At 42.2% G+C, this 24,719-nt stretch overlaps 1 protein-coding gene across 1 annotated transcript in view; it reads left to right on the top strand.

Annotated features, from left to right (window-relative positions):
* The window catches only part of CHCHD6 (coiled-coil-helix-coiled-coil-helix domain containing 6), a 111,758-nt gene that overhangs the window by 46,949 nt on the left and 40,090 nt on the right, over nt 1–24,719 (top strand). Inside the window, exon 5 of the mRNA XM_010284171.1 lies at nt 10,859–10,929. Coding sequence (XP_010282473.1) covers nt 10,859–10,929 — 71 coding nt within the window. The remainder of the gene's footprint in view (nt 1–10,858; nt 10,930–24,719) is intronic.

Raw genomic sequence — 24,719 nt, 5'->3', positions numbered from 1 at the left:
TTTTGCCCTGGTAGGTATTCACCAGTGGAGTAGCCATCAGATAAAAGATGCTGCCCTGCGCAGAGGGCAGTGACAGCAAGGAACAGCCACGGAGCCAGAAAATGCCGAGAGGCCATTTAATCTGTGTCGGTCTCCAAGGGCCACAGAGGAGCGAGAAATGGGAGAAGGAAATGCAGGAGCCGAGATAAAACTCTAAGCCTCTGATTTGAGAAGACTTGTAATAACTAGGTTATTCTACGTGAGGAGCTAGCTTTTCTTTTCCTTCCCAATTATTGCGTTTCAGGTCTTTTCATCAGAAAAAAAGGCTTAATTTTTTCTCCTTTCTCCTCCCTCCCCATTCTACTAAACAGAAGCCAAATTTTTGCTTACATAATTTCGAGCTGCAAGGTTGCTGTGAGCTTGCACGGCTGTGTCAATAGGAGTGCCTGGATTATTTCCCCCCGCCCCTCGAGATGTCTTATGTTGTATTGTACGGTGTACAGAAATCATCTGATTTGCCCTCACATGCAGCAAGCCTTGAACTGACTGGACTGTGGTTCTTGAAACAGAAGATGACTCATATGGGCATGTAAAAATGCTGTATTGTGTGCCCGCCTGGGCATGTATATGAATTTAACTTCATTTTTCATAATAGTTATGTATACCACAAAATGTCCTTTGGCTGTTTAGGGGATTAAGTGTAGCATATGAGACCTTTCACCTTTAGGTCATTTGTTGAGATACAGCTTCCCTTAGCAGCAGCGAAAAACCATTACTTCCTGATGGCTAATCACTCTTTTGTGTGGCACCGAGATAACTCTTCCTCTGGTGAGAGGCAAGAGTTTGTTGCAGGAAGAACAAAGAAAAAAATATAATTGTGTCCTAGCTGTTGATTTCTATGATAGGCAAAGGGTGTCCTGGTGTTTGTCCTTGCCAGCTGAAAATAGGATGGTGCTAGGTCGTAAGTTTTTTTTATGTGTTCACTTACTCTGTGGAGAGAAGACTTGGCTCCAGGTCTGCAGCGTTTGTGGTGTTTGGCTTTCCCCTCCTGTTGTTCCCCAGCGTAAGCACAGTGCTTTCCCTTCTTTGTGTTCCTGTTGTCTGACTTCTGAGCCCAACCTGTTCCCAGTTGAAGGGCTAGGAATTTTTGTTTGGTCTTGTCCAGTAGACACAGGTGAAAAACTGATACTTGTTTTCATGAGCCCCAAAAAATCTACTTCCAACACTTTTTCCCAAGCCCTTCCTTGTTACAAAGCTTATCAGCTACAGCAACAAACCCCTGATAATTAGATAATTACAATGCTTATACCAAAATGTTTCTTTTGGAGCTTTAAGCCTACTTTTATTTCTTCCTCATTTAGTCCCAGCGTCAAGGTCTGTAGGTTGTTTGGATGTAGTACTCTTTGCTGTTAGAGGCAGCATTTAGAGATTAAATTCTGAGAGTAGATTTAGCTTGCATCTTCGGGTGTATGGTACAACATACATGTGACATTCTCCCACTTAGGTTCCTGAGATGCCTTGGCAGGAAGACCTTACGAGATTTTCCTGGTTTAATGTTAATAAGTAATTATGCCTATTATTCTGTAATGGGCTAAAGGTGAGAAATGCCTTGGTCTCTTTCCTCCACTTGGATTCTGTAGTGAAAGTACGATACTAAGCTGGTGGTCACCAAAAGCTATTGAAGGCCACGGATGACATCATGCACCAGGGTCGAGACAGTCGTCGACTGTGAAGCGGTGGTCTCTGCCTGGGTATGGGAATGAAGCATTTGCGTGGCTGCCTCTGCTCTCTGTGGGTGTTTGATTTTCATGTTAATATTTACAGCTCAATAGCCCTGCTGCGAAAATGCCTCTCTCCACCTGATTGGCGGTCCGTGGTCCTTCTGGGCTTGTCTTTGGAGACTTCACAAGCTCTTTGTCAGCTACAGAGATGTCTCTTCAATGCCTTGTCCTCTTCAGAGGAGGCAAAATGGCTCTGTTAAATATGTGAAAGAGGAGATCACTAAAAGCAGAGAGAATGATACTGTCAAATGATGGAAAGGAAATTGCTTACAAATATTTTCTGATTTCTTTCTTATTCCTTTTACCATCCTTTCTCCTTTGTCCTCCTTGGCTTTTTTATCTTAGGATAAACATCGTAGTTATTTTCTGTTTACTTTGTGGAGAATTTCAATCCATTTTGAATAGCAAAATAAATATAAAAAGATACTAGTGCTCTTTTCCCTGGAATAACTGATACCTTGCAGGGAGAACTGGAGGTTACGTGACAGTGGTATTGTAAAGGCAGGCCAAAGGAATCTGTGTTAATTCATTTTCTTTTTCTTGTTATCAGTGTTTCATTTGATGTTTTACTTTCCTTTTTAAGTAATAATCAATACTTCTTGGCAGAAATAGCCTAATAACTTTTTTTGCCAGCTGTAAAATAAATATACCATTGCTTTAAAATGTTTGTCCAAGTATTGCTAATAAAGGGGAAGGACATCAAGTTATCCTTGTAAAAATACTTTCGAGCTGTGGAGCTGGGAGCTTTTTCCAGGTATTCATTAACTGAGGTTTCTGGCCCACTGGAAAATAAGTGAACATTGTCCCCTTTTTAAGCAAGATCCTAAGGTTAAGGTTAGTATTTTCTATAATAACTTTTGTTGCTTCACTTTTTGGTTGTCTGGGTGTGGTATATTTCTTCAGATGTGCTGATTACTTGTAACTTGAGCTTGAAGTTTTGAATAATGAGCTCCTGAGCATCTCCAGACAGAGCTGAGAGCCAGCGGGCACTTCTGAAAGTATGGATTTGTCTGTGTCATTAACTGTGTACAGTGACCTGTGAAGTCCTAGCGGTCTTTTTGGCTGTAATCATTAAACCAGCCTCTCCTACAGGATAAAATGGGAAGAGAAGCTGCAAGCGTAGTGAGAGAACCCTGACTGAAAATACAAATATCTTCAGAAAATGCTCCGGGAGTAATAATAATAAAGAAAAAGTACGGTGGCAAAATAAATTGCTGCTGATACAATTTTTCTTCCTTTCCCAAGTTTGCCTCGAGTATGGCAGTTTTTTTTCCTTCGATAAATAAATGCAAAGATGAGGATCGCTGCCAAAAACTGTCACATTTCTGGAACTTTCAGCCCCTGATTATTCACATCAAGCCTCCCCCCCCAGCAGTACAGTATTCTGAATATGTACACCCACCATTCTGTCAGATCTGTGCAGCCTGCGTCTGGTTCATCTTCTGTGTCTTTGATGTGCTCCATAACGTAGGCAAAGAGAGGTCTGATAGTCTCTCTAAAAACCTGACAGTTTGTGTGACAATCTGTCCACGAATCCACAGGCTCCTTGTCAACCAAATGAGCCTTTGAATATCAGAGGTTTTCGGAACAGTGCTTGCAGCACTGCATATGCACTAAGGGGAGAGTACAACAGGCTTCCTTGTAACCTGAGAGATGTCTGCATTTTCCTTAATCATTCCCGGGACATCTCATCATTGCTTGTTGGCTGGTTCTCAGCCCCGCACATGTTGGGGTTATTTAGCAAAGCTTGATTTACTGGAAACTGCACATGGAGAATAATTTGCAGTTGGGGGTAGAGGAAAAACCCCAGGAGGGGGTGGAACTTGCAGGCTTTGGTATACTTCTGGTTTTTGGTGGGTTTTCTGTTTGTTTCTCATAGGGAATCTCTTCCTTGCAGTTCCCTTTACCTGTGCAAGTGCAGGGGTGTGATGCATTTTCTTCAGCTTCTCCAGTCCTCTCGCACATCTTCCTGCCCTTGGTCCCTCCTATCCTGGCTTCCTCTGGGAATCCAGTGAATTGCATTCCGTAGCTACTTGTTGTGGAAAAGGATGGGGTGATGAGTGTAATCTAGATTTTTAGAATTGGGACAGGAACTGTTAAGTGGGCCAGTTGCCTGCAGTTTATAAATGGGGCTTAGGGATATTCGCAGCAGAGAAAGCCGGGAGTTTTAGCTGCAGCGTGCCCCTCCGAGGTGGTGGGAGTTCTGTTGGAGACTCTGTCAAATACCAGCTTTGGCATTTGGCGTTCACCAGTTTTAGTGAAACTTTCAGCCACATACCTTGGCACTCTTGATATTGTGGCAATTCCCTTCTTCCCTTCCCTTGGCACGATTCTCTTCGGTCTCCCTTGGACGATGCCCAGGTGTTGGAGGTGGCACGCTATGCCCTAGGAGTTCCACCCGGTTGTGTGACGGGTTGGCTGGTAGGACCCCGGTATCACCACGGGACTCGTGCAGCCGCCCGGCCGCGCACGGGGATTTAGCAGGCATCGCTGTGCCCTTGAAGTCATGGGTACTACGTTATCCATGCAGGTCAACCAGGTGTAGGACTTCTCTGCAGCAGATGCTAAAAACCCTTGATGTTTAATCAATGCCTGGGAAGCCTGTTTACCTGTGCTTGTCAGGTATAATTGATTCGGGCATTTACTGTGAATTCCTCACCTAAGACTTCTCTCTCCTATATTAAACTCCCAGCTAGGAGGAGAGCAGAGCGATACACTCCTAGAACAGTTTTAGCATTAATCTGGGCCTTTCACGTTGCTGTTGCTGTCCTTTTCAGAAAGCCTGTGTTTCCTGCTGGCATTTTATGGACTTTTTCTTTGAAGGTGCTTTTACTTTCCAGAGTTTTTGTTTAAAGAATTACTAATGCTTTATTTGCAGTCTTTCAGAACAGTGTACTTTAAAGCAACCCCATATAAATGCAGTATTTAATTCTTTCTGGTGGTTTTTGGGTTTTTTTTTTTTGCTTCTTCCCCTTTTAATCGCCTCTGTAACAATAAATTCTTTGTTGCTGGCTGTCTTTGTGACTTGAAGGTAACATAAGGCTTTTCTGCATGTTTCCAGCAAGGCACATGCAGCTCTTTGGAGAAGTCCCTAATACCATCTTTCTGTGGGGTACCTGTTTTAATGGGACTCTTCCCAGGGTGCCTTCATAGAGGCAGTCTGACTCTGGTGTGCAATCTCAGTCTGGGTCTGCAAACCCGTTTTCACCCAGATGGAGTATCTCGGTGTGGGACCTGGTTCTGGGAAGTCCTGGGGTGTGTAGCTTACTTTGATTCACTGTGTGCTTTAGGGGCCGTAGCTTAACCTTTTTGTGCCTAACTCGTTATTCCACAGGATAAACCCAGCTGTGACCCTTCTCCCCAGCTCTGCCTCTCTCAATTTTTGTGGAGATTGGTATTTTGTGGGATTTTACCTTTGAGAAGCTGTCTGGGTATGCTACAGAATTACTACTTTGCTTTCAACCCAGGATAATATTGCAGTTGTGAGGAGATCTGTTCAAACAGAAATATGCTTCTGCCCATGACTAGTTTAACTTCCCTGTGTTGTTACTGTGGACATTGCTCTTTTTCTGTCTTCTCTGAATCTTAATCCAAAATTTATGATCTCACAGCTTATTGCCGAAGGAAAGAATAGAATGACACAAATTCAATGCTCTCATTTCATTATTGGTCTCAGCAGGAGGAGTGGATGAACCCACACATGAACAGCAAACAACAGAGCTGTGTTTAGAAGTTGGCTTTGGCTGAAAAAAATCTTTTTTTTCCCTATCAGCAAGCTGTTTGTAGTTGCTTGCATCTTCCCTCTATTACCTTTTGAGAAAAAACCATTTGAGTTCACATAAAAGCAGTTTAACCCTTGGCTTCTATGCTCTCGTGATACGCTTTACATGGATATTTCTCTTCCTTGTTAATCAGCTTCTGTGTGTGTGTGCACTTGTGCCTCATAGGAAGGAGAAAATGTGAATGCTCTCTTTTAGCTAAATGCTAGCTGATACCAACAAACAGGCTGAGCAGCAACTCAAGAGGAACGAGCTCAGGAGGTGAAGAGATTGCTTCTTGCAGTGTGTCCTGAAATTCCCAAACTCCCTGTTTTGGACCAAAGTTGATAGCAGTGATTGATTGTGTAGGTTGATTTTAAGAGATCCAAACAGTCGTCCAGTGAACAGATCGGTTCAGCTCATCTGACTCTGTACCTGCGGGAGGGGTGCAGGTAGATGGGGTAATTTTTCAAATCTGTTAGAAGCCATTTGCATGAAGACTTCTGAGCAATGAGAATGAACAACCTGATTTATAGTGCGTGTGAACCAGCGACCCGGTGAGGTGTGTGGTGCCCGAGAGCGTACCTTTGCTTCCCTTAGGCAGTGCTGTGAGCAAAGGCGGTTCCCGAAGCCTGCACTAACCGCAGTTTTTCTGTGGCTTCCCGCCGTTCCTCGGGGCAGCAGCTGTGTCCGAGGCACGTGCGTGTTCCCCACCCCCAAATGTGTGCAGGCAGGCGACAGTCAGGATGGCGTGAGGTCCTATTTCTGGCTTCAGAAGCAGCTGGAAGCAGGAATTTGAATGTCTCCCAGTTGACATTTGATAGACAAGAAGTAACCTCTGTTTTCCATTCCCCTTTCTCTCCCAAATTTGGGGCGTTTCCTACTCGTGGGACACACCGCGTATTCCCCCGCCACGCTGTGCCACCTCTCGTGCTCCTTTCGGCTGGACTGGGGCTTGCAGCGGGGCGTGCGCTGGAAGCTGGCGAGCGCGGACGTCGGGAGAGGGGATCGAAGCAACGCGTCTGTCAGGTGCGAGGCAGATTGTACCATCTAATCCCCCGGCTGTTGTCCGCAGCATTTGTCAGGGCGTCCGCTGGCCTGCTCCATTTCATCAGAGGTATCGCTAGCGTTCATCTAGGCTGGCAGCATTTCAGTAGCTGTTAATCCTCTTTGTATCTTTAAGCACTGTGACCACTGACAAGCTTCTATACTCCGAGGTGTCAATATATCTCAAGATAGCTGTGGTGATGGCGGTTGTGTTTTTTTTTTTTAAATCCAAACACCTTTAGATCTATTGACCCAGACTGAACCTGATGGCGAAATCTGCGTTCTTGTGTCAGATTTTTGCTGCTGCTTGATGTTCACAAAGAATTTCACCTAAAATCTGATTAATTTCTAGTTCCTCATGCTCGTGTTGCTTGGTTTGCTGTTTTACGTGTTACCGCAAGTAGTGCGTGTTTCACTGAAGTTGTAAGGAATGTGGTTTGATGTCAATGTGAGAATGGGCTGGCAGGGTTTTCTCTTTATGCTTCAATTACTTTCCCTCCTGAAATAACCCTGAGAACTCAGTCTTCTGCGATATTGTTTTCTTACTTTCTTTGCTGTATGTTGTGGAAACGGCCTGGGCAGCGTAGCGAGGTGTAGTAGTGAGTGTTGGAGTTTCGCTGCATGTTTGCAGCCCAGGAGGGATGCCGAATTAAAATTACTCCAAATTTAGCTCTGAGTTTTAAAATTGATTCCCTTTGGAAGGGGAATTTTTAGTGCAAGAGTGTTTTAGGGAGAGTAGGGAACAAGGGTATAGCAGCAAATCTGTTGTAGAAAAGCAGCAGGGTAAAGGAAAGTGGTTCTGTTGGTCTTTAGGCTCTAGTTATGTATTTTTATAACTTCTCTGTGTTTTTATTATTTGCTACGAACCATCATTTAGTAGTGGGGGAAAATGTTTCAAACTAACATTTCTTTGTTTAGTTTGTTTGTCCTCTCTGGAGAGCTCTCTCCCCATATGACAGAGCTCTGATGTTCTGAAGTTGGCTCCCCTAAGGCTCAGCTTTATTGAGAGAAGTGAAGCATTTTAGGTGGTTCATTCATTCTTTCTTTGTCTCTTGTTATTTGAGCCCTTATGGTGTCCTTTGGTCATGTTTTTAAACTCATTTCTGCAACTAAGACTGCCAGGAGCTTTATTTAATAATAGTTGAGGTCTCATGTTCAACTTTTTCTTTGTGAGATGCCATTTTATCTCAAGCATCAAATATTGTGAGAGTAAATTAAAAGCGGCATTGATGTCTTGTAATTTTGCGTTGAATGTTCTGTCTTTTACTGTGCAACTGAATATCGTTTTATGAAGCTAGAGGACTTCACTAAGACTACGGGCAGCTCAGACTTTGTTTCAAGTGCAAATACCGCACCTTGATCCTACTGAATTGCCCTTGTGCGTGGGTGGCTCCGCTGAAGTCGCGGGAAGTGCATAGATGGTTCCTGGCTTGGTTCCTTGTTTGCAACCTTATAATAAAGTCCTAGATTTTTGTAGGCTGTTGGAACATTATTCCCTGCCATAGTGTGGTAGATAAAATACTGAAAATAAAGCAGATCTTGCACCTGAAGCTGTATAGATGAGGATACTTGGAAAATTATTCTTTGTAAGTAGAAGCCCCAAATCACAGAACCTGCCGTGACTGCGCTCATGCTGAGAGGCCTGTCTGTTGCTCATTTAGCCCATTTATTCATTTGCTGTTTAGGATAAAAGTGAATGCAACTTTCCCAAGGTAGGAAAGAGCCTAAAGGCCAAGGAAAACCTGTATAACAAGTCTGCTTGCTGAACGAACTCAAGTTTTAATGGTAAAACTCTGTTTTTCTTACTTGGGGAAGCATTTAAAGATACTTATTCATAGCATTGGAAATACTGCTTCATTGATTTTTAGGGTTTTTGAAGGGGAGGGGGGAAGAAGGTGGCAGAGAAGTCTAATTGAAAAGTAAGAGGCCTGGTTGGATCACATGCAAAGGTATTTTCTTTTCGTTTTTAAAACTCAGCAGCTTTCATCTTCAGGTTGAAGGTCTTCTGTGCCCCTCCTTGATCTTTGCATCGTGCCATGTACCTTGTGGTTTCTTTGAGGCCGGGTCTGTCCTCCTTTCCTTCACTCAAACTGTTGCCTCTCTGTTCAGGTTCTCACTTGCCTGCTTTTCATCAGCTTTAGAATCCAGAGCTATTCCATACTGGTTTCTTTCCCAGCTATTTTTATTCGTGGTTGTAGTTCATGTTGTTGAAGATGAGGCTGACCATAGTACTGGGCACTTGAACTCTGCCTAATAAACTAGGCAAGGTTGCACCACAGCCACTTCAATCGATGGTGCAACCAGCAAATGAATTTGTTGGCTATTTTTCCTTTCTTTAGGTGGGTTAAATGCCAGCCTCCTGCTGGGTCTCACGTACTGAGAGATATTTGTTCCTGTTTTCCTCTCCTGCTGCTGTTTCACTGCAGAGTGCTGCAGGCTAATAGTATCTGACGGGGCTACTTCCTATTGCCTGAAAAATGTTTAATTTTACTACCTTGCTTTCTCTTTTTCCCAGTTTCTCTCATTTTGATCTCTCAAATCCCGTCCCTTTGAGAAATCAGATAGTATGCAATATGAAAATTGCTTGGGTAGTAATTGGAGAAACGGTGAGACTTACGAAGCCCATGGAGATAACACATCTACTTATTCATGTTATTTAATTTTTAATGGCAAATTTAATTAATGAAGCACAGGTCTTGTGGTTTCATGTGTGAATAAGTAACAGCAGGGAGCTGAAAGTCGTGAGATCTGTTTACAGGACAGAAAAAGGCTCCATTAAAAGCTGAACTTTTCATTATAGGAAGGAAGAAAATGGGTTTAGTAGCATAGAAGTTTGACCATTATGTGACAAGTAAGTGGATGAAAACATTAATGACAATTTGCTGGCAAAATGCATTTTGAAGTTGTTACTCCTCTGTGATTTCTCAGTTTAAGTCTGTCTCCTAGGTCAAAGTTTGGAAAAGCAAAGTCTGTTCTTGTGGTTTTTTTTGGTATGTGACATAAATTCAGGCACCAGAGATAAAATGCTTAAATATAGCACCTTGAAGCTTAGGCTCTGAAAACCTGTATAAACCTTCCAATTAGCTGAGCTTCACACAACTTCAGTGATACAAGCAGCTGTTATCCCTCGCTTGCAGATGGAAAATGGTGACTTGCCCAAGATTGCACAAGTGGCAGAACCGCTAATAGAACTTGAGTTATATCTGTCCTTTCCTTTTTCTAACCACTGAACAATATGTGTCGTCTCATCATGCGCAGGACCACAGCTGCATTTATGGGAGAATAAATGAAGAAGGGCAAGAATAGTATTCTATATAAAATGACCAAATTTGGGGAGAGATGAGATAGCAGCTAGAACCGGCCCTAAATGAATAGCTGTCCTCGCTTTCAATACCATTTTGTCACTTTTTTGATTGATTATTGCATATTTTCCGCATCTGCCTTTTCAGACTAAAGGCCTTGCAGATGAGCTTTGCGTGAGGCAGTCGCAGCTATTTCAGTATAAAGTCCAGAGGCTTTGCCTAAAGCAGCTTTATCAGCAGTTCAGTGACACAAGACCTTGCAGTGAAGTCGCTGCGGGCGTGCAGCCGTTCCCTTCTGCTCTTTGTGCTTGGGAGGCTTGTAAGTGCAGCCGAGAGGAGGAATTCATGCTCCATGTTCAGCGGCTGAGCACTTGTGAACTAAAACTCTTTCTGTGCAAGCTCAGGAGAATTTAATGCAAAGTTCTTAAGCCCTGAAGCAAGACACTCCAGACTCTGTTTGGCAGTGCCTTAACTGATACCCTGATATGCCTCCCTATGTTGTTAAAAGGGAAACAGGCTGCATAATTTTCTTTTAAAGAATAAGTAACATAAGTAGAAGCACTGAAATGTAAAATGGATTTTCCAGTGCTAGCAGCCAATTTTGATACTTGCGTGTCAGTAACTTACAAGATCCTTCATAGCAATTAATGAAAAAAGAGAACGAAACACAACTGAATTCAAAATAACTCAATGCTGGAAACACCTTGTTTTTGTAGTTACGTGGGATAATCAAAGCTGACGGTTGGTTGTTAGTGACCTTTCCCCCCTCCTTGCCTTCACAAAGGTGAAGCATGGAATGGAGGATGTGTTGTGGCCTTGATGCATTTTGTTGGAAATAAAATCAACTTTTAGGCATTTTTTTGTGTTCTTTGAACTGAATACGCTGTTTGTTGTTGGAAATCGTTATTAATTATAGAAGGTAACTTTGTGACTGGATAAGATCTGAGATGCCTTTAACTTTTAGAGCTGAGCATTATATTCTTTGTTTCAGAACGCAGAGATCTACAAGCTGACGTCCGAGCAGTACCAGGAGGCAGCCACCAAGGCAGAGGAGTGGATAAAGTGAGGAGCCATTTTTGTTCTTTTCAGCATTTCCAGTTGCATTTCATAACGCTCTGTGTGTAGCCTCTGGATATTCCCATAAACGGAGTGTGTAGTTACCTCCTGTCAGGTACTTAGGGGCTGAGGAGTTGAAAGCTAGCATCCTCTCTTTCTGTGCCAAGCTTGACAGAATTTAGTATAAAGTTGTTAAATCTTGCAAGGGAGAAGGAGGGAGGAGAGACGGACTTAGAAAATTCACATTAAATAGGGATGTTTACTAGCGTTTTCAAAATGGCAGTGGAATATGTTTAACCTGTTCAAACTTTGACCCGATGTATTTAACCTACGCATTGCAGCACTGGGCTGGTGCGTGGGAGTAGGAGGAATAGCACCATTTCTAAAGTTTTCATCGTCCAGGGAAGAAAAAGGTAAACCGTCTAAACCTTAGTCATGTAAATTCCAATCAAAATAGAGTTGTAGTTATCATTAATCTTTTCTTAGAATGGATGCAATGATTTTTCTGCCCTTTTTTATTGGCTTTGGCACAACTAGTGGACCTTTAATGTTGTCTTTTTACCATGAGCATATTTAGTGTCTAAATTCCATTTGTATTTGCCAGTAGCGTTATATAGCTTATTGTTCCACATGCACTAACAGCTGTCCAAGAAGAAATATTTTCTATAATTCTTTAATATTAATGAGTCCAAAGCAATTACACTGTTAAGAGTAGCACTCGGATCTCAGTTGGGTAAACAGTTGGCCAACATGCAGTAAACTGGAGTAGCAACATATGTAGTCCAGTTGGGTCCAGTCCAGACTGTATTATACTTAATTGCATAAACAGATAATATAGTAGTGATGAATATGTTAGTGGGGTGTGCAGTATATTGTGCTGTCTTTATTTAAAATTATGTTTGGCTGCCAAAGCATCACATAACCTCTTGTAATTTCACATTTTTGTTTGGACAGTCAAGCAATAAGTTGCTAAAGAAGCCAAAGCAAGGCAGCTAACACATTGCGTGCATTTTCATGCAGTTTTCTGTAGTAGAATTCTAAATTCTGTTTTTAAATAAAATTTAAAAAATTCATAGGACATAAAGTTCTGACAGTCTTTGATCAGTCCAGTCTTTTCTTGGATTTGCTTCTGCAGATGTGTGATCAGTTGTTGGGAAACACATGTAGCAATGATTTATCCGTGTGACTTTGTAAAGGAGGAGATTGGGACCTTGGATTATGTTCTCTACTTGCTATTACAGACTGTAACTAACCTATTTTTTTATAGTAGTTTTAAGTTTGGTTCCTGAGGTTTCAGTTTTATTTGGTCTCTTATGTTTCCTTTGGAGATGAAGACTGGTAATGAAGGAAACTCGGGAATGCAACCATTTCTCATAAAGGTTAGTGGCTGAGACAAACACAAATGCTAATGACTACTTCGTCAGAAAATGTGTTTATGGTCTCTTAGGGGTTCCCTCCCCTTTTCTTTGAGCCTTCATCATCTGCCAGTCCCTGGCTTCTGGCCTTATTGTACCATGCCCTTCTATTTGAAGGCCATATGAACTTGAGCTGTCATAAAGGGACAGATTCCTTAGGCTGTCTTCCTTGTAGCCAAAAGAGAAACCTGCACTAATGTGAATTTTGTATGAAAAGATAACGTGGCTGGGGGATGCCTTGAGGAGGGACAAGCTGTGTGGCGCTAGTGAAACTGAGGGAGAAGGTGAACATCATACTTTCCATTTCTTTACAGTAGAAATTGCCGGCAATAGCCAGGATTGCACTGAGCTGCGTGTTGGAGTGCATGATTTGGAATTGATAATACCCTTTGATAACTGTACATGCGGGAAGAATCATTGCTTTATCCCATCAGCCTGCAATGTACGCCTCTTACAGCAGTGCGCAGTGATCCTTTTCGGGATCGTTGCCTCGGTGTACAACACGCCGTGCAAAAGACTCTTAAAGAGTGCATATGCCTCGTGGGTCATGAGGTTGGGACAGGGTCAGGAAAACTTTCTTCGTACATTGGCGTTCATGCTTAATTGGTAGGACTTGAAGTTTGCATGTTGTGAGGTCCTCTTGTTTAGGTGTTGTACGTTCAAGTCTTTCTGCAGCCTGTTATGGTAATAAATAAGATCCTCTGACTTCAGTGGAAAGAATAGTTTGCTCATCCTGTTTTGCACTTTCATATTAGACATAGAAGCACAGTGAGTGCTAAGATGGATAAGACTGATTTATGCAGCTCTAGTAGCTTGGTTGGCAGGAATAAACTGACACTCCAGCAAAATTGCATGAACTGGAATATAGCCAAAGTATGAATGAAGCACAGGTCTGCCTGTTTCCAGTGCTGGACTACGACAGCTCCTGTAACGAAAGGAAATCAGGAGTGGCACTTTCTCCATCTGCGGAGGGGAGTACATCTCTTTCCCATAGTGTCTCTTCCCTAGCTTATATTATCCCTGCTTCACTGTGAAGTCTTTGACCTGCTCCTTGCACTTGTGCCTTGTGAGACCAATCTACCCTGTATTTGTTGTCTTCTGCCATTGTGTATCAGCATAGCCGATGAAAGAAGTGTGGAATAGAGCCGGGGCTGTTTCCACAGTGAATACCCTGTTTTTTGGAGTCCATGTTGAAGGAAAGATAAGAAATATCTGGACACCCCCCCTCCCCCCCCCCGCCCCCGTGTTTTCTTGGCATTCATTGACTTCTGTAATTCTGTTATCAACACCTTCAGCTCTGCACAAGTGGTCAGGTGTTCCACAGACTATTTCCTCTCCTTAGTGATTATCAAGCGTTGCAGGATTTAGGAATATTGTACAAGCTTTCTGCTAGTGACTCTTCACAGCATGCCTGTGAGGTAGGCAATCTTCCTATCTCCCTTTGTATAGACACAGAAGTGAAGCACTTAGTGCTGAGCTTCATATTAAGTCACCGACATAGTCATTAGCTCTTGGTTTTTACTTCAAGGTAGGACACGGCTTGATGCTTCCATGGCCTGAGTTGTGCAGTGGACTTTGTTCCTCACTTCTTCACCTGAACCCCGCCTGCTCCTGTCTCCGTGTTCCTCCTACCACGTTGTCTCCTCTGTTCTGGGCGCTGTCCAAGCTGTTTCTTTCTCCCAGGAAGAAGATCCTAGCAACAAGAAACCACTAAGCACAGCTTTCAGCACCTTAAGCAACTTGCCCTTGTTGCTTACATGCTGTGGTGAGTTGGACAGTTGCCACAGACATATTGTCTCAGTGATGTTGTTATAATTGGTGCATTATTATTTTTTCCCTTTTGTTAACCAACCAAATTAAAGTCTGGGGACCTAGAACTTTTTTCCCCCTTCCTTCCCTGTTTAGCAAACTGTGCACATCAGTAACCACCCACAAAGGAAGCGGCGTGTAAATAAAAAGCCAGTGCTCCCCGCCCTTCACTTCGTTCCACAGCCTTTTCTCAGTGTTCATAGAGCCATGACTCAGACTGGGTTTAGAGAAGACAACTTGCTAATCCCCTCCCCGCTACAGAGAATAAAATGGCATTTCATTCCAAGCTCTATTAATGTGCTCGCTCCGGGGATAAAGCAGCACTCCCAAAAGGCAGTGGCCACTTTTTTTTTCTGTTGCGTTGCCTTTGTCTTCTTTTGAGTGTTACATTTAGATTAGCTTCTGAGGATTAAATGTTATTACAGTCCCTGAATCTGTTAAGGGGAAGGAAAAAACCATCAGTAAAGAGGTTATGGCTTAGTGCAGGCAGTCTAGATTTATCCTCAAAATGCTGTTTTTTTAAAAAAAAATGATTTATTTTCTTTTGTGAAGGTTGTCTTATCACGTTTTTATTTTATTTTTGTAGTTGTTAAATTTGGATGCATGATTTGGCGTGGGTGGGGCTGTGACACTCTCTAAAAGGTAAAGCTGCAGGAGTGAGGTGAGGGGATTAGGAAGCTGTTAAAAGATAAAATTGTTCTGAAGCTGAGTTTCCCTCTGAGATCTCCTTATAGTTTGCAGAACTGTTTCTGAAGCTGCTTACTGATGGCTGTGTTGCTTTGCATGTTGTGCCGAGAGGACTGCATGTGCTTTGCGCTGTTATCAAGGAGTGCATAAAGCACGTCGGTATCTTATCCTGATAGAGATCAGCCTTGAATCCAAGGCAGCTTTCCAGTGGAGAAGCTGCCGAAGAGATTTACTCCATATGGACTTAGTATCTAAGAGTTCCATTTAGTGGTACTAAGATCTTTAAACTTAATGGACGTGAGTATTTAAGGTGATTACGTTAGAGAAACTGGCAAGTAGTACGTATCCTCCTGGGCTAAATGTGGAGTAGAGAACCACACTGCCTTGATGGGGGTAGGGGAAGAAAGTTCATAGATGGACTGTCTGCTGGGAACAGGGAATTTATGGCTTCTTTCAGTACTCATGGAAATGAAGGTTTTATTGAATTGCACAAGTTTTTATAAGGCTGATGGCCCCTCAGTTAAAATGGCAGCACTAACTGGAACACAGAGGAGGAACTACCTTTTCTTGTTTGTATGGATCTGGAAAGTTTATAAAATAGTTACCTGGTGATACTTGAGTTTATTAATCTTGAAATCTACTATGAGGCTTCAGGTATTTCAACAGAGGACTGCCCAGGAGTCAAGCTCTGAAATAGTTATTAGATGGACAGTCCCAAGGAGAAGAAGGGTAAAGACATCATAGTTTTCAAATGAAATTACTCCTATCATTAGATTAGATAAGTGATTAATTCAGTCTTGAAATTAAGAGCCTCTGCAATAGGGATTTAAGAGTTTTCAGGAATAAAAGACTGATTACTGCTGGGAGCTCATCCCCAGCCTTATCTCAACATAGTGCTTTTGTGCCCTGCAATGATAGAAAAAATGGTTTGGCTCCATCCCAGTCCTGTTTTTCCCTGAGTATTTGGTTTGTGTTAGTTGTTCCTGTGCCTGAGTCTGTTTCACGTATTCTTTAAATCTTAAAAGAGATGAGTTATTAGTCAAAGCTTTGCTGTTTCTCACATTTATAAAGTTGCTCTTAGTAGAAAATTGAAAGACTATAAGGCGTGTGTTTCCCCAAAGTTATTTCAAAAGTGGGTAGGAGAGTAGATGGGTCAATTTTGACTTTGTGTCATTTTACATGGTGTAATTTTGCTGAAAGAAAAACTTTCCGATCATTTTCAGATCTGCTTCACAAAGATTTTTTCCTCATTTACATTAGCATGTAAACATTTTCTTTACAAATTGTGGAAGGCCCGTTGTTAAGCAACTGTTTGTGCCAGTGCAGTGATTTCCAAGAAAGGTATGTTCCCCTACTACTTTAGGAATATGGTATGTGGTAATAGAAGTCAAATATGTGTAACAGATCTGTGTAAATGTTCCAGTTGGGCAGATTATTCTTTTTTGAACCAAATTTTAAATCTTGAAAATTTATTGGATTGTATACTTTACCACGTATGTCAAATCTTCTTTCTGAAGTTCAGTTCTTGAGGATTACTCAGATGCTCTTTCTAAATAAGACCTTCCTTTTGCCCAATTACTAAAATGATGTTCTCATCTAGTGTTCACAGTATCGTTTTCCCTCTCATGCATGATGAAGGATGACTAATAAATCAGTCCAATGAACTGAGATTGCGGTTCTGTTAGTGCTGAAAAACTGGTGTAAAATATTAATATATCTTTTCAAAATTGCAAGAGCATTTCTTCAAAGGTGCATTGGTAGAACTTGGGAATTTATAAAATAAGACCTGAATAGCGAAAACTGGAATAGCAAAGGAAGAGGTGCCAAAGACTCCATGTAGTCTGTTAGGGATGTTTCTATTGCTATCGATTCTTATATGGAAAGCACTTGTATTCTGTAGTAATGTTGCCATTATAAAACCCTTAGATCAGGGTTTGTTGGCAGGCCAAATCCAGATTGTTTTCAAAAGCATGGATATTTGTGCAGCTGTTAAAACAAACCTCAGACATACTTTGTGCATCAGAGTACGTGAAACATTTCAGTTCAAAGCTCTTTATCATGGAGAACGCAGCGAGAATAGAAGCAGATCCCTGCCCGCAGATTGAGATTTACATATTCCACTGCATACCATGGTGGAAGCAAGGTTTCTCCAGGTTTCATAGTATTTTATTGTGTATTTAGATGTAATGACAGATCCACACCAAAGTCCAGAACTTCTTGTGCCTTTGGTGTCCCCCTCCCCTTGGCTTGAGTTGGGAAATGTATCGTGAATATTAATTAATGACCCAGCTCAGCCTAGTCCTGCTGTGTTTTTCCGCCTCTGTCTTCCAACATGTGTCTTGTATAGTGTGCGGGTGGTAGTGGCACAGAGTTGGTTTGCAGAGGATTGAGGTTAAAGTTGTCTGGGGAAGCTTTCCAAAAAGAGTGGTGAATTAATGTCAGAAGCAATAATGCCTGAGAAACCACTTGTTACCAATGAATTAATGACTTGTTTGCTAATTAGCAGCCTGAGGCAAAGTTGAGGTAACACTCCTAATAATCTGGTCGTTAATTCAGTAGCAACTGATTTCAAGGGCGATGTTGCTATTTTGAACAGTAATTGTATTCATGATTCTGGATTATATGTGCTGTGTAAAGTGTCTTTACTTACGGTTGAGTCAGAGTTTCCTCCTGGAGTGACGGATGGATGGTATGAGACCAAAGGCAAGTACCAGGGGGGGAAATCTGAGGACAGAAATAGTTTGTTCTGTAGGTCAGAGCTTCTGTGTCTCTACCTTCTGAGGAAATAAGGATTGTGGCGGCACAGCTGTAGACACCTTCTATTGTGGCGATCCGAGTGCACAGAGGAAGTTGGTGGTGTTTGATTGTTGGCTGATAAGAGATTTGAGGTCCTTTCCTCCTTTATAAATGGAGAGAAAAACAATCTGTGCCATCAGACCAGGCTTTGATGACTTATTTTATTTTATTATTTATTTATTTGGTGTAATTTGATAGTTCATGAAGTTACTCTGATAAAATAGGTTTCTAGGCTATGGGGTCCCATCAGCTTTTGGAGTCTCAAGATCAGGTGGTTCTCAGCCTACTGTGAGAAGACCTTGCTGGGGTTAGTTCTTCCTTTCTATCATTTTCTTTTCCTTGTTAGTCCTGGAAGTGTCTCCTGCCTGCCTGTCTGGGACATACGCATACCACACCAATCACAATCGTACCTAATTTGGCCAAAAAAAAGTGGCATTTGGAAGACAGGAGCACTTGCTGGTTCAGGGATGAATATTGTTTCTTCAGAGGGAACTTCTCAGCCTTGTGCTGACTGTGAGTGCCCCCTAAGAGCCTCGAGTAGGCATGGATCTCGTGAACTCACCTGAGACACTTCATGTGCTCGTCTCCAAACTTAAAACCATGTTATCTAAATTATTTTCTATAAGGATTTTTTCAATTCTCTGAGGACTTCTTGAAATTATAATATTTATTTAAAAAGAAAAAAGAAAAAAAAAATCCCAACCTCCCCCAAAAACAGACTTCAAGGCTTTGTGTGTATTCTTTGAAAGCACCATTATTGATGTTCTCTGGGGGATGAGTAGCTGCTTAATGGGGATCTTGCTGAGTCGGTACTCAGCAAATTGCACAGCATGGTAAAAGGGGGCACTGTGGTTTTGAAGATCAGAGAGTGTGGGCAGAAGTAAGATGATTTTTTTAATAAGGTGAATGTTCAGCTTCAGATCCCACCTGAACTTTAATGCTGGCAGCTTCATTCTCCTCTCAAAATTTGCTTCTGCATCTTTAGTAGGATATGCCACTCCGTCAGTACAGAACATACTAAGGGACTCATTTTTGACCGTCACCGATACCCCTTTGTAGGGGGTAGGGACCTACTACTGTACTTAGTTTAGAAAAGTAACTGCTGTTCAAATGAGTGGTCCGGGTTTTCTTTTTTTAAAAGAACATTTCCTTAGCAGTCTGACATCATTGCAAGATCATCTCACATAGGAAAAATTTATTGGACCTGTCTGTCTCTCATGTCTTGTGGTCATATGAAATCAGCATATCACATCTTCAGTTACTTTCTTTAGAATACTTTTTGGAGAGGGGCTTAATAGACCAACAAAGAATATGGGCCCAGGATTCTCCCAGCAGGCAGTTCCCCAGCGAACTCGCAGACATTATAGCACCACCACAACCCATATACTCTTAGGGCTGGTGCTGCATGCGTTCCCTTCCTGACCCGAGATCTTAACCAGTTTTTAGATGATGGGTTTTTATCTGAAGAAAGAAAATCCCTATTTGGGTCACTTGTTGGGCTGTGTGTTGTTTTCAGATTCAGTTATTGCTTGCTATATTGCTTTTCTGCCTTGTGGGAGCTGAGCCAGCTTCCTTTCTGATTCAGAGAACTCCTTCCAGCAACAAGATTCTGACTCATTCTTGCTTGGCTTCCAGAGACCGTTTTGCTGCTAACTTTAGGCTCTTCATCTTTGCTAGTCAACTTTTAGTAGCTTGGCATCTTTGGAAAAATGGTGCATGGTTCTGTGGGCAGGAGATCCAGTTCTGTTAACTTCTGTATCTCTTGGCAAGTGAAAGAAGAGGCAGTAGTTTTCCTTTCATCTTCCAAACTGGCAGTTTCTCATAACTCAGTATTCTACCATCATAATCAGTAAAGAATTTACATCCAAATGTACATTGGAATTATCCACTTGTGGGGAAAAGTCTCTCATTATTCTAAACCACTTGCCATCTGCCATGCAGAATGCTAATAGGGATGATGAGTTACTGCGTTTGCAAGTTCAGTAGGATAGAGATCATTTAATTTTATATGGTTTTGTACAGTTTTTTGCATATTGCTACTCTCTTCCTCCCCAAAAGACCCACAGCCCACCACCAAAACCTCAGTGTCTGCAGCTTATGGGGTCCTTAAGGAAGCCAGTTAAATTTGGCTGAAACTGCACTTGGCAAAGCACAATGAACTGTAAATCAAAGTCTTTTAGGATGACCCACCGCTCAAATGGGAAATGACTACTTATGTGTGACGATAAACAGTGTAGGAGGACAGGAGAGTTTGTGATACGTTGCAGTAAGATAGAGAGCTGGAACCAGCATTGGATGGATCACACAATCTCTTTGCATCAATTTCATCGCTGAAATGGAGAGATTGTTGTTGGATTTCCAAAATTAGAGGTTGTTACAGAAACCTGCTAAATTGTAATTATTTTCCATTTCAATCTGTATATTTTAAAGTTTGGGGTTTGGGGTGGGTGGTGGCTGTTTTTTGTTGGGGTGTTTTTTTTTTCTTTCATGAAAAAAATGTGGTTGAGTCAGGCTGTTTTTACTGAATGCAGCACAGTGACACAACAAATTGCTGACACTTGAGATTTGGACATGTGCATTAACTTTTGTTCTCAGTGATAGAATCTAATTACTTACACAGGAGAAGATTTCAGAACAGCTTCTGCATATCTGTGATTGGGAGGAAAGGAGGTATCTGTCCTGGAAAGGACAAGGGTGCATTGAGCGCACGAATTGCAGTGCAGAGTTGTGCGGCAGCTTCAAACAAGCTGTCAGAACAGGAATGGAGATTGAGATGTACTTGAGTGACAAATTTTGTAGGATCACAGAGTCATCCAGAAACTCATAGTACTTGATAAATATGCATTCATTAGGGATTTCCATGGACAAGGTAGGGAAAAATAGAATCTGGTGACATATTGTTGAAATGCAGCTGTCAAGGGGGAGAAAGAGAGGGGAAATACTGCAGCTGTGCAGTAGTGTGCTGCAGACAGACAATGTGACAAGGCATATGGGAAAGATTTAGAAAGACAGGAATACAACTGCTTCATCTGAGATTTGGAGGTAGTTGCCCCTATTCTCATTAAAACTGTCATGAGGTTTCTTTTAGTCCATCCCCTCTTACTCTACACAATACGTTACTTCTACAAGCCTTGTATTCTGTCCAGATCAGTGGCAAAGCCTGATCAGCAGCATTTTGAGTACAAGGCTGATCAGAAATACTCCCTTCCTGATCACATTAATTTATCCTCACGAGGTACGCAGTTTGGTTACACTGTGTTACTGGTTGTGTAGCTTAAGTATTACTGAATTTTTAGTAGACATTTGGATAATCTATTAAGCTGCTTCTACCTCTTACTTCTCTTGCTGAAAGCTGCAACATGACTCTTCATTCAAGCCACATTATCAAGCTGACATGCAGGATCAGGGAATCCCATAGGTTGTGAGGCCATAGCGATAGTGCAGCATCCTGCAGCCTATGCTGAAAGTTAGCTTTCCTGGCTGTTTGTTCTATGCTGATGAGTTTGTTATAGGTGAATGAAATGCTTCAATTGTGTTTAATTTTCTGCTGTAAATGTCAAGGATGCAATAATGAGAGAGGATGGAACCTTTCTATGTGCAGTGTATTGCATCTGTCTGGAGTTATTTTTCTGACATGTTAAAGAGAAGCCATCAGAGCCAACTGCTACTCAAGGGAGAATGCAGTTTTACAGGTCAGTTAACTACTTACCAGTTTTTGTATGTGTACTGTACAGCATGGCAGCACACCACATTTATGTGACCAAAGCATCACTGAGCTTAGCCTGAAATGCATTTAATGTACCCTGGATAGATAAACGTGCTAACCAACTATATGACACGTCTCTGATTCCTTCCTGATGTGCAGAACTGCTGCTGTGTGCCCTGGGTTTTGCTTGCAGAGCTGCCCGTGCACCTCATTGCTGAGGCTGTCTGCACTGTAGTGACAGTGGTGACTAATGTGGTTTGCTCAAGTTAGCTCAGACACTGGTCTTAGTCAAATAATACATCAGAAAGCAGCTAATCCAGTTGTTGCTGCATTTTGCAGCCCACAGGAAATTCCACATTGCTGCCCCGTTTAGGGCGCTGCTTGCAGCTGTGTACTGGAGATAGCTGCTGTAAAGTTGGTTGATATGAGGGACCCTGCATGTCTGGTTTTTTTTCCACTTTCTGAGCAGAGGTATCAAAATGTCTAGCTTTAGATACCATTAGTCTCTATCTTGAGTTTTTTCTTAGCTTGAATAGTTTCCTAGAGTAAAAGGTGAAAAGACAATCTTGCTCTTAACTCTATCTGGAATTGCTGCTCTACCTGGTAAATCCAAATGATGGTGTGGTGCTCACTGTGGAGTTACTGATTTTGCACTAGTCTAAAGAGCTGCCAAGTCCTAAAGCATTAAAGTTGTATCTCTGCGTGGCTAGTCTGAATCTTCAGCTTGGTGGAAGGACTAGCACATACATGCACATCTTCCAGCTTTCCCTTGCTTTCCAATACTGAGTCCATAATTCTTCTTCCAAAAATGGAACCTGTCAGCAGCAACTAGCTAGTAGCCATTGTGCTGTGTTTGAAACCTTCTGCTACGGGGTCTGTATCCTGATGATACTGCCTTAATTGCTTCTTGCAGTAAGTTTCTCTGTTTTTCTTTGGAAGCTGTGTTGCTTCGTGATTAATCGATGGACGTTTAGACCAGCACTCTTCCTACTATTGCAGAGCTTATGATGGAAATTCTCGAAGAACCTTGCTTTAACCTCCCAGACGCTTAGCACTTCTTCATGGGGTTTATATCCATGTAGAAATGAATTTGCCAAGACAAATGAATGCAATTATTGACTGGAGCAGCCGTTACCTGCCGCTATTGAACAGTTAGGAGAGGGTTAAGAAGAAAACCTCTTCTGAGCCACTAGATTGGCCCTGACTAAGATGAATGTCTAATTCACTCCCAGCGTCCTTACTGCTGCCAGTAATAAAAAGCTTGCTTCACATATTCACCCCACTGCAGACGTTTCTCTTAAATTAAATATCAAGAGGACATATAATAGCACGATTCCACGCCAAGCCAATATTATCAGATTGATGTCAGCAGTGATAATAGAAGAAGGATAAGTTGATGAGATTTCATTTATTAAATAAAGTAAAGGGAATACGCAGTGATAGAGAAGATTTGGTAACTCTTGGTGTGTCAAAATGCAGCAAGATCATGCTCGTTCTGTCTTACCTCAAGGGATAGCAGAGAGAAGGATGCCCTTTGTTTCATTTTAAGAAAACCTCTCCCTTCTTTTCCAGACAAAGACCTGGTTTAGATCCCTCCGTGGGAGGGGGAGAGGAAGATCTGAAATCATGGATTTCATGAGTGCGTAGCCTTCCTTCCCATTGAACAGTGGTGAGGCAAAGGTTTCTTCCCCAGTGTGGTAGGGGAGGCACTGCTGATGAGTTTTATTTCTAGATTCATCCTTTCCTTTTTCCCATCTGTCATCTTTTCTCCTTTCCTCGTCCTTTAAACAGATGAGACTGTGTGTTATTGGCTTAATCTTTCATAGTCTGTATGTCCTGCATATATTTCCAAGGTATTGTCAGAACTCATCTCCCATACTTCCATGCCTGCAGGTATTGTCCTAACCCCTCTCAGCCCAGCCTTTCTCTCTTGCCTTTTTCCTAGCTGCTATAAATGAGCCTCTTACATCCGTTTTGATAATAGTGGTAGCAATTGCAATGTGTTTTATTTTAGACAGAGGCTAATTGTCTACCTTATTTGGTGGTGGCATATTATGTTTAAAACTGTGACCCATTTTAGAAGAAAGGTCAAAGCGTACTAGTCTTCTGCTCTTTATGTATTCAAACCTCATCCCTGCCCCACCATGTTCCTTCCCCCTCATTGTTTAAGAAATAATAACCCCTCAAACAATGAGACATTTGCTGAGAGCGGTGTAGTGAAGTGTCCAGAAGATGAATTTTCCTAAAGGTCAATTAGTGCCAACAGCCTTGAGCTGGGCTGAGGTTGAACGGAGATCGTTGACGAAGGTCCACCTCCTCTGGAAGTCAGTGTGCCATTGCTCTCAACAGAGATGTTTGTAGTTAGATGCTGCTGGTCTCCATCAGGTTTTTTTGTGTTTAATTCCTTTTTCTTTCAGATATGTATGTGTAAAGCCAGACAACTGTAAGGTGCAACTGGTGTCTAGGGCTGTAGTTCCCACGTGTGTGGAAATGTTGCAACCTGAAGTTAAGAGACTTAACGTGAGCAGGAGAGTGGCATCCCTTTGCGTCAGGAGTAGTGACTGGTGTGCTGGGAGGAAAGCTCCTCAAGCAGTTGTTCGCCAAAGCAGTTCAGGTGCCCCTTTTCAGTCCAGATGAGTACCAGAATTAGTCTGCTGGGCACGAGTGACTTGTGTAGTCCCGGCCTCTGCAGGATATGCTTCCTTATGGTGAGTTCATGTTTACTTCTTATCCCTTTGTTTCATAGATCACACTGCATGGTGGGGCACAGTGACAGTTATCTCCTGAGCAGCGCTAGCTTCCCACTCCAGAGTGAAATGTCATTCTCAGTGGGATTTAACTGGCTCTGCTGAATCTCCAGTTCACTTGTGAATGCACTAATATATTGGTTTGTGTAATTTGTATTGATAATTACCTTAACCAACTCTGCATTATGTTGGTTAGTTCCTCTAAATCTGTTTTGAGAAGCTGCTGCAATTGATGCATAACCACGATTTGAGGTTTTATTTTGATGAAATAAAAGAGAATATTCTTGTTAAGATTCTGGGTACCTGGTACCAAATAAATCCTCTCTATGTTGTGGGAAGTGGCACGTATGAATGTGGATTTAGGTGCTCGCTGGGCAATGCATGCCATTCTGTGCTGATTGATCCCTTGCCTCTGGTGGGATTTAGGGAGGAGCACTCGCTCTGTGGCTTCTCACTCACTGCTGCGTGGCTTTTAAATAGCCCTATAGCCCTCTGTTCTGTGGGCTGAGCACCAAGGGGTGTCCTAAAGAAAAGGGCCACAGACTTTGCACTACTGTCTGAGCCCACAGATGGGTCCTAGCTTTATATTTACTCTAGGCAATGAAGACTGATGCTATAGGAGGGACAGTGAAGGAA

The sequence above is a fragment of the Phaethon lepturus genome, unplaced genomic scaffold (genome assembly GCF_000687285.1).
Source record: "Phaethon lepturus isolate BGI_N335 unplaced genomic scaffold, ASM68728v1 scaffold23853, whole genome shotgun sequence".
Taxonomy (NCBI): Eukaryota; Metazoa; Chordata; class Aves; order Phaethontiformes; family Phaethontidae; genus Phaethon; species Phaethon lepturus.
Note: the sequence above shows the minus strand (reverse complement) of the source record. Positions and strands in the feature narration are given on the sequence as shown.